Source organism: Oncorhynchus mykiss, chromosome 28, assembly GCF_057628025.1.
Source record: "Oncorhynchus mykiss isolate SJ-2025 chromosome 28, ASM5762802v1, whole genome shotgun sequence".
Taxonomy (NCBI): domain Eukaryota; kingdom Metazoa; phylum Chordata; class Actinopteri; order Salmoniformes; family Salmonidae; genus Oncorhynchus; species Oncorhynchus mykiss.
In genome coordinates this window covers 19,009,921-19,023,851 of record NC_143049.1, presented here as the reverse complement: position 1 = coordinate 19,023,851, position 13,931 = coordinate 19,009,921, and the positions used below count along the sequence as shown (strand labels likewise).

Here is a 13,931-nt window from a genome sequence, read left to right as displayed (position 1 = left end):
AGTGTACAGTCGTACATAGAGGTTCTGACAGACTGGGGAATGTGGCAAATCCCCCTCTATACTTCAAACACCCCTAAACTCACACTGTTTTATCTTTAATAGGATTATAGGCATTCTTTGCCAAGACAGCCCCTAGTCGGCACTTAGTCTACTTCTGCCACATGGTCCTCTGCAGAATGAATTCCATCCATTCTCTCTTCTGTCTGTCTTTTGCAATTTTTATATCACACCACTCCATCTATATCTTACTTGGTTTGTCTGACTAGCTGTGCATTTGAGTGGAAACAGTGTAGCACTGGATTGAACTGGCATAATTATGTTACACAACGGCTAGAGAGAGGAGTGTTTTTGCAATGCAATGCAGAGAGATGGGTGGCAGAGCTTCAACACAGCTGATCGATTGCAACGATATGCTGTGTCACACTAAATGGCCTAATAAGACTGTATATGCCATGTATTGTTCTCTTAAACATCATTAACACTATGGTGATAAAGGGCAAAGTCCGGCGGAAATCTGTATTGACATGTAATTGCATGGTTGACTGACCAAAATCTTGGAACCGGGCTATGCTTGCGGGTATTGTACAAGGTCCCATTTGTAAGACCTAATTCTGTTTTTTCTCTCCATGTTACATAACCAGGATGTTTTTTCTCTCACTCCTCTCCTATTCCCAGTCTATACAAGAACCATCTCCACCAAGCCTGTACATTCCGGTGGTCGTCATAGCAACAGAACAGCAGCGTCCCTCCCCATCCTTTGTCCAAGCGACTCCCTCTCTGCATGGCTCCAGCTTCTCAGGGAAGAGCCTACTGGCATTTTATATGCAAGCTGGGATCCCCTAATTGAGTTTCCAAGAAGGGAGTGTGGGGGGATGGACATTTGAATGGCGGCTGTCCAAACAAAGCTTGCTTGGTGACACTGTAAACAGAAAGTGTGTATGTAGATCCTATGTGGTTTAAATGCCTAATGCATCCTCCACCCCCTCCCCTGCCTACACACCCCCTTTCTGTAAGAGAGCATAACCAGTGCAAACTGGAAAACCCTTAGACACGCATGCATGAGTTAAGGATGGAACGATGTGTTACAAGCAATAAACGCACATTGTTCCTCCCACAATGCAATTTCATCATACAATGTTGAATAGGAGTTCCACTAAGGAAAGGAATGTTGATACAAATGTAGCCTTTACTGTATTGCATTGAATGCCTTGATGCTTGCATCTACAGAAATTCACTTCTCATGCTTAGGGGTCCAGACCTAATAGTGGGGTGGCGGATAACTGTAATACTTGATACTTGCAATGTACATGCATGGTTGCCTAGGGGTTAAGAGCGTTTGACCAGTAACCGTAAAGGTTGCTGGTTTGAATCCCCAAACCGACTAGGTGAAAAATCTGTTGATGTGCCCTTGAGCAAGGCACTTAACCCTAATTTCTGCTCTTGATAAGAACGTTTGCTTAGTAAAACGTTTTATTATTCCTCTTTAATATACTTGACATAGTGATGCTGAATGTAAAAAAAATTGCTCACATACCCCATACATTTTTTATGATATTTTAAAGATTCATAAAGTGAAGGAAGACTTCAAAACATTGCATTTCTAATGGTACTTATTACTTGACAGTTTACTAAAGGCAGCAGTAACACTTTGAAATAAAAACGTACAAGACCTGCTTTGGTGCAGGGACTTATTTTTAGAATTTGGGGGAAAAAATGCCAAGAAAAACATGACAAAGTTCAAGTACATGTCTAAGAAATTTGCCAGGCAACTTTTCTGTACATGTCTAAGAAATTTGCCAGGCATATTTTCTCCATAGTGAGGATATAACCTTCTTTCTACTTTATGATTGGCTGACTTGCTTCTCACTGAGCCAATCAGTAAGCATTGTAACTTTTCTGTTGTAGGAACAGATGGTATGTAGGTAAAAGGTCCCGCAACAAAACTTCCCAGCCCTCCCTTCCCCAGCACATAGGCAGCAGAGGGAGGACAGGCTGAGTAAATAAATCAAATAAATTTTTATTGGTCACATACACATGGTTAGCAGATGTTATTGTGAGTGTAGCGAAATGCTTGTGCTTCTAGTTCCGACAGTGCAGCAATATCCAACAAGTAATATCTAGAATACTATTCATTGACTACAGCTTAGCGTTCAACACCATAGTACCCTCAAAGCTCATCACTAAGCTAAGGATCCTGAGACTAAACACCTCACTTTGCAACTGGATCCTGGACTTCCTGACGGGCCGCCCCAGGTGGTGAGGGTAGTTAGCAACACATCTGCCACGCTGATCCTCAACACTGGAGCTCCCCAGGGGTGCGTGCTCAGTCCCCTCCTGTACTCCCTGTTCACCCACGACTGCATGGCCAGGCACGACTCCAACACCATCATTAAGTTTTCAGATGACACAACAGTGGTAGGCCTGATCAACGACAACGACGAAACGGCCTATAAGGAGGAGGTCAGAGACCTGGCCGGGTGGTGCCAGAATAACAACCTATCCCTCAATGTAACTAAGAATAAGGAGATGATTGTGGACTACAGGAAATGGAGAACCGAGCACGCCCCCATTCTCATCGACGGGGCTGTAGTCCACATCACCAACAAACTATCATGGTCCAAAAACACCAAGACAGTAGTGAAGAGGGCACGACAAAGCCTATTCCCCCTCAGGAAACGAAAAAGATTTGGCATGGGTCCTGAGATCCTCAAAAGGTTCTACAGCTGCAAAATCGAGAGCATCACTGCCTTGTACGGCAATTGCTCGGCCTCTGACTGCAAGGCACTACAGAGGGTAGTGCGTACGGCCCAGTAAATCACTGGTGCTAAGCTGCCTGCCATCCAGGACCTCTACACCAGGCGGTGTCAGAGGAAGGCCCTACAAATTGTCAAAGACCCCAGCCACCCCAGTCATACACTGTTCTCTCTACTACCGCATGGCAAGCGGTACCAGAGTGCCAAGTCTAGGACAAAAAGGCTTCTTAACAGTTTTTACCCCCAAGCCATAAGACTCCTGAACAGGTAATCAAATGGCTACCCGGACTATTTGCATTGTGTTCCCCCCCAACCCCTATTTTATGCTGCTGCTACTCTCTGTTAATCTTATATGCATAGTCATTTTAACTACACATTCATGTACATACTACCTCAATTGGTCCGACCAACCAGTGCTCAAGCACATTGGCTAACCGGGCTATCTGCATTGTGTCCCGCCTCCCACCACCCCCCAACCCCTCTTTTAAGCTACTGCTGCTCTCTGTTTATCATATATGCATAGTCACTTTAACCATATCTACATGTACAGTGCCTTGCGAAAATATTCGCCCCCTTGAACTTTGCGACCTTTTGCCACATTTCAGGCTTCAAACATAAAGATATAAAACTGTATTTTTTTGTGAAGAATCAACAACAAGTGGGACACAATCATGAAGTGGAACGACATTTGTTGGATATTTCAAACTTTTTTAACAAATCAAAAACTGAAAAATTGGGCTTGCAAAATTATTCAGCCCCCTTAAGTTAATACTTTGTAGCGCCACCTTTTGCTGCGATTACAGCTGTAAGTCGCTTGGGGTATGTCTCTATTAGTTTTGCACATCGAGAGACTGAAATTTTTTCCCATTCCTCCTTGCAAAACAGCTCGAGCTCAGTGAGGTTGGATGGAGAGCATTTGTGAACAGCAGTTTTCAGTTCTTTCCACAGATTCTCGATTGGATTCAGGTCTGGACTTTGACTTGGCCATTCTAACACCTGGATATGTTTATTTTTGAACCATTCCATTGTAGATTTTGCTTTATGTTTTGGATCATTGTCTTGTTGGAAGACAAATCTCAGTCCCAGTCTCAGGTCTTTTGCAGACTCCATCAGGTTTTCTTCCAGAATGGTCCTGTATTTGGCTCCATCCATCTTCCCATCAATTTTAACCATCTTCCCTGTCCCTGCTGAAAAGCAGAAAAGCAGGCCCAAACCATGATGCTGCCACCACCATGTTTGACAGTGGGGATGGTGTGTTCAGCTGTGTTGCTTTTACGCCAAACATAACGTTTTGCATTGTTGCCAAAAAGTTCAATTTTGGTTTCATCTGACCAGAGCACCTTCTTCCACATGTTTGGTGTGTCTCCCAGGTGGCTTGTGGCAAACTTTAAACGACACTTTTTATGGATATCTTTAAGAAATGGCTTTCTTCTTGCCACTCTTCCATAAAGGCCAGATTTATGCAAAATACTACTTATTGTTGTCCTATGGATGGAGTCTCCCACCTCAGCTGTAGATCCCTGCAGTTCATCCAGAGTGATCATGGGCCTCTTGGCTGCATCTCTGATCAGTCTTCTCCTTGTATGAGCTGAAAGTTTAGAGGGACGGCCAGGTCTTGGTAGATTTGCAGTGGTCTGATACTCCTTCCATTTCAATATTATCGCTTGCACAGTGCTCCTTGGGATGTTTAAAGCTTGGGAAATCTTTTTGTATCCAAATCCGGCTTTAAACTTCTTCACAACAGTATCTCGGACCTGCCTGGTGTGTTCCTTGTTCTTCATGATGCTCTCTGCGCTTTTAACGGACCTCTGAGACTATCACAGTGCAGGTGCATTTATACGGAGACTTGATTACACACAGGTGGATTGTATTTATCATCATTAGTAATTTAGGTCAACATTGGATCATTCAGAGATCCTCACTGAACTTCTGGAGAGAGTTTGCTGCACTGAAAGTAAAGGGGCTGAATAATTTTGCACACCCAATTTTTCAGTTTGTGATTTGTTAAAAAAGTTTGAAATATCCAATAAATGTCGTCCCACTTCATGATTGTGTCCCACTTGTTGTTGATTCTTCACAAAAAAATACAGTTTTATATCTTTATGTTTGAAGCCTGAAATGTGGCAAAAGGTCGCAAAGTTCAAGGGGGCTGAATGCTTTCGCAAGGCACTGTACATACTGTACATAATCAGCCTGACTAACCGGTGTCTGTATGTAGCCTCGCTACTTTTATAGCCTCGACACTGTATATAGCCTCGGTACTTTTATAGCCTCGCTACTGTATATAGTCTGTCTTTTTACTGTTTTATTTCTTTACTTAATTAACTACTGTTCACCTAATACCTTTGCACTATTGGTTAGAGCCTGTAGGTATGCATTATATGTAAGGAATAGAATAGGAATATATAAGTATTAATATATGGATGAGCAATGTCAGAGCTGCATAGGCTAAGATGCAATAGATAGTATAGAATACAGTATATGAGATGAGTAATGCAAGATATGTAAACATTATTAAAGGGACATTATTAACGTGACTACTGTTCCATTTATTTAAGTGTCCAATGATTTGAAGTCTGTATGTAGGCAGCAGCCTCTCTGTGTTAGTGATGGCTGTTTAACAGTCTGATGGCCTTGAGATAGAAGCGGTTTTTCAGTCTCTCAGTCCCAGCCTTCTGGATGGTAGCGGGGTGAACAGGCAGTGGCTCAGGTAGTTGTTGTCCTTGTTTATCTTTTTGGCCTTCCTGTGACTTCAGGTGCTGTATGTGTCCTGGAAGGCAGGTAGTTTGCCCCCAGTGATGCGTTGTGCAAAACGCAACACCCTCTGGAGAACCCTGCAGTTGTGCGCGATGCAGTTGCCGTACCAGGCTGTGATACAGCCCGACAGGATGCTCTCAATTATGCATCTGTAAAAGTTTGTGAGGGTTTTAGGTGACAAGCCACATTTCTTCAGCCTCCTCTAGTTGAAGAGGCGCTGTTATTTACGTATGTCCTGTGAAGTGTGGATGTTGCTGTACTTCCAGAGGGGTACACTACAAAGCACAATCAATGAATTAGCCAGCTAGCTTTGAACAAAGAACCCGAAATAACTATTGATTTTCTGGTTCGTTAAGAAAGCTACAATTTAAGTATGTGTTTTGGGTTATTGAGTCAAGTAGACCATGCCCATTTCATGTTATTTCATAATATTTAGGCAAGTAAGCTGGCCAACACATTGACCCTGATTTGTAGTATACCCCTTATGGGAAAAAATACCCCCTTGTTCCCTTACAGAGTAAAGAAATAACCTTTCTAACACCTGACGACTCTACATGGTAAATACTGTGACTGACATCTTCCCTGGCTAAAAGACTTGTTAATGTCCCATAAATATCAACATTTCTTGGTTTGGGTCCAGTTTAGCCAAGGGAGGGGACAGTGATGAATCGACAGAAACACAGGATGGACTTCAGGCTGCTGCTGCAAGCTCAGATCACTAGGATCATGTGGCATTTCCCTCAGCATCCATGTGAGAGTTGTGTGTAGTCCCATAAGGTGCTTAAATTGATTGATTAACTTTAAAGTGGATGACATGTTAAGAAAATCAGTTGCACAGTCATATAAAATAGAGTTGGCAGATCAAATCAAATGTGCATCAGTTACCGTGTGCATCAGAGGCCGTAGGAGAGCAACAACCCAGCAGCAGGACCGCTACCTCCGTCTTTGTGCAAGGAGGAGCAGGAGGAGCACTGGCAGAGCCCTGCAAATTGACCTCCAGCTGGCCACGAATGTGCATGATCAAACGGTCAGAAACAGACTCCATGAGGGTGGTATGAGGGCCCGACGTCCACAGGTGGGGGTTGTGCTTACAGCCCAACACTGTGCAGGACGTTTGGCATTTGCCAGAGAACACCAAGATTGGCAAATTCGCCACTGGCGCCCTGTGCTCTTCACAGATGAAAGCAGGTTCACACTGAGCATATGTGACAGACGTGACAGAGTCTGGAGACGCCATGGAGAACGTTCTGCTGCCTGCAACATCCTCCAGCATGACCGGTTTGGCGGTGGGTCAGTCATGGTGTGGGGTGGTATTTCTTTGGGGGGCCGCACAGCCCTCCATGTGCTCGCCAGAGGTAGCCTGACTGCCATTAGGTACCGAGATGAGATCCTCAGACCCCTTGTGAGACGATATGCTGTTGCGGTTGGCCCTGGGTTCCTCCTAATGCAAGACAATGCTAGACCTCATGTGGCTGGAGTGTGTCAGCAGTTCCTGCAAGAGGAAGGCATTGATGCTATGGACTGGCCCGCCCGTTCCCCAGACCTGAATCCAATTGAGCACATCTGGGACATCATGTCTCGCTCCATCCACCAACGCCACATTGCACCACAGACTGTCCAGGAGTTGGCGGATGCTTTAGTCCAGGTCTGGGAGGAGATCCCTCAGGAGACCATCTGCCACCTCATCAGGAGCATGCCCAGGCGTTGTAGGGAGATCATACAGGCACGTGGAGGCCACACACACTACTGAGCCTCATTTTGACTTGTTTTAAGGACATTACATAAAAGTTGGATCAGCCTGTAGTGTGGTTTTCCACTTTAATTTTGAGTGTGACTCCAAATCCAGACCTCCATGGGTTGATAAATGTGATTTCCATTGATAATTTGTGATTTTGTCAGCACATTCAACTATGTAAAGAAAAAAGTATTTAATAAGAATATTTCATTCATTCAGATCTAGAATGTGTTATTTTAGTGTTCCCTTTATTTTTGAGCAGTGTATAAGCCCTGGTGGGAGAGGCTAGATGTTTTCCAACTCAGCAGTCCTTTCAGTTGTAAATATCTCCTCCTACAGTACATTCAGCTGGAAAACATTCCAACACCCTTGCATGAAAGAGCAACATGCCCAGCTGTATCCCAATACACAACACTATTCACACCATGTTAATTAAGGTTTATAAAAGGTACAGCCTGCATTTAGTTTACGCTTATGATCACAGATGAATCTTGATTGAAAATGTATGTCTCCCTTGTGCATGTGCTGGTGAGAAATATTTTAAGTCTAGTCCAGATTCAATTACTGTGATCATGTTCCTAGGCATCAATGCCAGAGAAAACGTGTGTGAATGTGTGAATTGCAATACAATCCAGAGACCATCCACCACACAAACCCTTTGACTAGGGGACTTCCAGTTTTGCAGGTTGGCACTCAATGGGAATTATGTACAACGTGATTAATTTCCATCAGCTTGGTTTCATTTCAGGAATGCCTTGATTCTGCAATATCATTACATTAGTTCTACATGCCAAATGGGCTGTGTTTAGACAGGCAGATTAAATGTGACTAGTCAAAATACAAAGTTAGTTGGGGAAGATGGTTTCAGAATTTGACTGCCTGTTTAAACGCAGCCATGTTGGCCTTTAGTAAACCGGTTGAGACAAGAAACAGTCAGTCGTGGTAAAAATTAAAGTTTAAATAAAAAGTTCAGCATATTCAGATTTTACCAAATCATGTGCCAGAACAAGAAATCAGTTGAGAAAGGATAAAACTCCTTCATGAGTCTCACAGGAACTCCACAAATGGATAAGACAGGATTTGGAGCCACACGTCTGAAGAATGTACCATACAACATGATCCAGTAGTGTAAAATCTGAAAGTTGACATTTAAAAACACTACCTACATAGTAACATTGAAAAAGTGGTACAGAGTTGAAAAAAAAATCCAGGTCAACGTGCATAAAGTACACAAACTAGCAAAATAGGTTTTATTAAGACAATTACACATGCCGCCCAGCCATAGTCGTCAGTGTCCACATGTGCTTTAGTTTATTTCAGTTCGACAGACTGCAGGAAACGCGAGATCAAATGGGGATTTAAAAACAGTTATACTCCCCACTAGAAGACTCAAAAGGGGAAGACAATGCCCTGTCAGCCACCATCTTTCATTAAATGTTTGTTTTTATGTTAAACAGATTTAATTCCATGTTAAGTTGACCAGCCAACTTTAAGCCATTTAGAAGGTTAGAATAATTTCAGTGAAAAATTACAACAAATACAGTACTAGTTCAACTTTTCAGCCATTTAGAAAATGAGAATGGAGAAGGGTGGTGGCGAAGGGGATTCAGTCCAGAGGTGTGGCTCTAGTTAGATCTAGTAGTTCACAGGTTCATCTCCTTCCTCACTAAGCAAACAGGTGCGGATTATAGCCTCAGTCACGGCGTACGGGTCACAGTTGGCAGATGGGCGGCGGTCCTCGAAGTAGCCCTTCTTCTCCTGGCCCACAGTGCGAGGGATGCGGATGCTGGCACCGCGGTTGGCCACACCGGCAGAGAACTCGTGGATGTTGGAGGTTTCATGGTGGCCGGTAAGGCGACGGGCATTGTCAAGTCCCCCTTTAGGGTCATAGGCACGGATGTGGTAGCTATGCCTCTTCCCCAGCCTTTCAATGGACTCCTCAATGGCCCTGGAGCAGTGAGAAGGCGAGATTAGTTCATCACAGAAAAGCTCACAGGTGGTCAACACCATCTGCTTTGCCTTAAGAGCATTCTAATAAGTCTGGGTTTACTCCACATCCAAAAGCATAGATGGGTGCAATTGAATAATTACGACTACTGATTAAACCTAGTATGAACACATCTTCACATGATCCAGTACTCACTTCAAACCACCCTCTTCCCTCATCTCTTTTGTGCTGAAATTGGTGTGGCATCCAGCGCCGTTCCAGTTTCCAGTGATGGGCTTGGGGTCAAATGAGGCCACCACACCAAAGTCCTCACACACCCGGTGGAGAATGAACCTAGCTGCCCAAAGGTGATCACCCATGCTGATGCCTTCACAAGGGCCAACCTGGAACTCCCACTAGAAAGACAAAAACAGTGTTCACGTACATAAGTCTCATTGCATAGGATCAGCCATTAGACGAGCAAAAAAAATAAATGCATACACACAAGTAAAATTGTGCTTACCTGTGCAGGCATGACTTCAGCATTGGTTCCACAGATCATGACCCCAGCATACAGGCAGGCTCTGTAGTGGGCTTCCACAATATCTCTACCGTAGGCCTTGTCAGATCCCACTCCACAGTAATAGGGACCTGTACACATAAGGACAGGGTTGGTTCAAGAATAGTTACCGTCACATTCAAAGAAACGCATCCGAGGAAGAAGTTTACATAGTCAGTCAAAGACCACTAAGAACAGTCTTTACCTTGTGGGCCAGGGAAGCCGTTGTTGGGCCAGCCAAATGGGTGTCCATCCGTGCCCAAAATGGTGTACTCTTGCTCCATGCCAAACCAAGGGACCTGGTTCTCAACCATGTCCATAACTTTATTACACGTCAAACGAAGGTTGGTTTCTGTGCAAAGAATGTACCTATATTATATACTGAAGTAAAAATAGATTTAAAAAGCTTAGCTAGACAGATGCACACCAAGATTTAGAAGTTACCTGCAGGTTTGCGGTTGTACTTCAGCACTTCACACAGGACCAGTTTGTTGGGGTCTTTGCGGAAAGGATCTCTGAACATTGCAGAAGGAATCAAATACATATCACTGTTTGAGCCCTCAGACTGGTAGGTGCTAGAGCCATCAAAGTTCCATTCAGGCAGTTCTACAGAATTAAGGCAAAGAAGGAGTTAGTTGTTGAGTGACTTGCGTAAACTAGGCAGGCTAGGCTACAAAACTCATAAATCTCCTGGAACTTTGTGTCAAATGTCAACCAACAACCATTGTTTACCTTCAATGCACTTGGGCTCCGAATCCAGCGTTCTGGTCTTACAGCGGAGTCCCTCTCCGGTTCCATCGATCCAGACATACATGATTTGGACTTTGTCTCCCTGAGGGAGGTCCATGTACTGCTGTTTGACAGCCTTACTCAGTTCTGCGCTGGAGGACGTAGCCATATTATTTGTTATAAAACACCTAGGGAGATACAAAAACGTCAACAGGTATGATGAGTTTACACGTCAAAGCCGCCACCTCGTTGACCACAATTGGAAGATGTGTTGCATAACAGCTAACTCAGAGACCAGATTGCTCATTGTTCCAGAACTAATCAAAGAATAAATGCGAAGACACATCTTAGGCATTTTATTTCATTGAAATCCATGGCAAGAGTCAAAACAGATGGTTTTCGCCACTTCAAGTAGAGCAAATCTGACAAAAATAAAATTCTGCCATATTGATCACAGCGTGTTAATAAGATGACCATTCCTGGATTGGTAGGCTACAGACCAACAGAATCCATGTTACCCTAACTAATAATCCCATTTCCCAACAACATTTTATCATCATCATCCTCCTTTACGACTATCAACAACACCACAACGTACCTTTGCGTCATTCCCAGAATACACCCCCCCCCCCCCCACCACCACACCACACACACACACTGGAGTCATGGCGACGCTATTGCATCAGACACTTCCTACATCAATTTACAGCACAATTAACCGAACACTACATTATAGAGAGGAAGTCAATAAATCAGCAAAGACACCACAAACTTCACTAAATCTGACTAAAGACAACCATTTCCAATGAAAGGACAAAGTGTCCCAATTGGAAACAAAACAAAAAGGTGCCTTCTACTTATCTGGAACGCGGAAATAACTAGGCTACAATAGGTCAAATAAGGGTAGACAGTTTATCATAAGGAAAGAGGGAGTTAATTACCTGTAAAAACGAGAAAACAGATATAAAAACGAAAGGACTGGCAGGTCCAATGTAATGTTGAAAATTTTCCCGATAGTTGTTCTCTCATTCTCTCGGCTCTAACTCATGTTTCAGTTTAATTTATAACGTGAGAGCTGTAGCTCGGCGTCTATGATTGGTCAGAGAAAAAAACATGTGTGTAATCCAAGGTGATTGAAGCACACGAGGCTCGATCATTGGACGGGGTTCGGGACGCAACGCCCTCTTGTATAGTTAAAAAGCATTGCGTGACATTTTGTGAGACCGCTACAATGTATCAAGTACGGAACCCATTGTGTCTAATACCCAATGTATCTAGAAGTAGACTGACTGCCCTTCCTACACCATTACAAAGACCAGGAAGCTTTAACTTTAGGTTACAGTAATAACTAAAATGTCTGTAAATATATGCATATTTAAAGGCAATCGAGATTTAATGGGTACAATTTAAAAAACATAGCACTAAATTCCATCTCAGGGAAAATAAAACGCAGTCAAAAAGCCTCTCATCATAAAAGATACGCTGGCTGGCGGTAGCTATATTCCAAACGCCGCCCCGTGTTAAAAAAATGTCTATTGTCTATTGATGTACTCATAAACTAGAAGTCAAGGCCTATATTTTCATACAATTGAATACCAATTACATATTGTGTAACTAGTTATTCCTCGTAGAAAATAATACACTTGATGAAGAACCTTGGTCTGTTATAGAAATAATTCACATTAATATTTGTAGGTACACATTTATCGTTTCTGGAAAATTGATCAAACCAGAGTTCCGCACATCCGTACAGGATGTTCATTTATGTACAGTATTGTTCGGGAGTAGCCCATATCAGATTCAGATTTAGATTGAGATAAGCTTTATTAGCATGAATGACAAAGCCACCGTTGCTGAAGTGACGTGAGATAATGACAACAATAACAGTAAAAACGATTATAATTATTAGAATAAATAATAATAATGATGGGGATTAGAGAAAGGGTACCATATATAATGGTATATATCACAGGAAGCTGCTGAAGGGAGAACAGCTCATAATAATGGCTGGAACAGAGCGAATGGAATGGCATCAAACACATGGAAACCAAGTGTTTGATTTTGTTAATATCCTTCCACTAATTCCGCTCCAAACATTACCACGAGCCCCTCCTCCCTAATTAAGGGGCCACCCGCCTCCTGTGGTATACAGTATATCATATATGATATATCATATCCTGTTCACTGTAGAGTAGCAGGACAAGCTACATAATATTCTTTGGCATTGAGGTATTGGTTTTCCATGAGAAGAGAGAGAGTGGAAGGTGAGTACAAAGTGTGAGTTAGTGTCAAGACAAGACATTCCAATTTTACCCAACAATGATACATTTGGAACTTTAGACATCTATGACATCACTTCAAGAATGCAAGACTTTAAAAAAACAGTCATGGTGTCCCTCTATAAGCCTGTTGTCATCTATATATAGACAACTACATAATTTTACCAGAACGCCATTGATCAGACAAAAGGGATGTCTTTTGGAAGTTTAAGATGCGAGGGTACACAACTCAAATGACACCAAGGACAGGTAGTTGGCTATGACTGATGTATGGTTTTACTCTATGCATGCTCATTTGGATCGGAAACAACATTTGAATTTCAAATTCAAGTTCATAATTTATGAACATTTTATTAATTAAGAAAACAGACTTTTGTCTATGGTCTATTTCTAGGAGGACAATGTGATAAAGCGCTTGCAGACTTTTTCAAGGATGACGTTTTTGTGGATTTCTTCAATACATTTCTGAATTTGCCAGTATGTACGGATTTCTTGTTAATCAACACTTGTGTAGATCCTTTATATCTTGGATACACTAATTTCTGTAATATTTATCTTGGCCTAGGTGTTTGGTCAGACTCCGTTATGTGTTCTATCCGAAAACAAGTGGTACCTTTGTCCTGAAATTCCACGCATCCAGGTAACCAAGCCATATTACAAAAGTTAATGAATTATTCACACAAATTTTGGTACACAAAACAATCAAATCTTCAACAAGATTACCACATTCAAGCTGATAAGTCAAATTGCTACTGACTAGCTTGTCATTCATTGACATTGTAGGATGTGAGAAGAGGCGGATTCCTTGTATGGCTGAGCGTGCATCGGTTCGTTTACTTCAAACAGACAGAGCTGTATAACTACTATTCCTTGTGTACAGAGTTCCTGCAGTTTTCGTCATGCCAAGCTAAAGGTCAAGACTTAAATACATCAAACAGCAATTTCAGTGTTTGAAGTAGATCGGTAGATCGATTGATTGTTGTGCAAGAGTGTGCTTTTTTTTCTGGTTAAGAGAATGTTAGGCATAATCAATACAGGGATGATGGAGTTAAATACTCTTTAATATTCGTTTCCATCCAGAGAAAGACTATACAGCGGTCAATAAAGCATTAGACAATGGTACACCCTGTAATAGTAGGCCAGGCTGTATTAAGTATTAGCAAACCATTTGAAGCATTGAGATAATATATAG

The 13,931-nt window shown here is 42.5% G+C and overlaps 1 protein-coding gene across 2 annotated transcripts; it reads right to left on the bottom strand.

The window, feature by feature from the left end:
- Positions 1-8,185: 8,185 nt before the first annotated feature.
- gs04 (glutamine synthetase) lies at positions 8,186-11,948 on the bottom strand. Of its 2 annotated transcripts, XM_021588579.3 has the most exons (7): positions 11,402-11,948; positions 10,464-10,648; positions 10,176-10,337; positions 9,937-10,083; positions 9,696-9,823; positions 9,389-9,588; positions 8,186-9,193 (listed from the first exon to the last, which is right to left on the bottom strand). In XM_021588579.3, exons 2-7 carry the CDS (start codon positions 10,627-10,629, stop codon positions 8,881-8,883), a joined length of 1,116 nt encoding a protein of 371 aa, XP_021444254.2. In that variant the 5' UTR covers positions 10,630-10,648; positions 11,402-11,948; the 3' UTR covers positions 8,186-8,880.
- Positions 11,949-13,931: the final 1,983 nt, after the last annotated feature.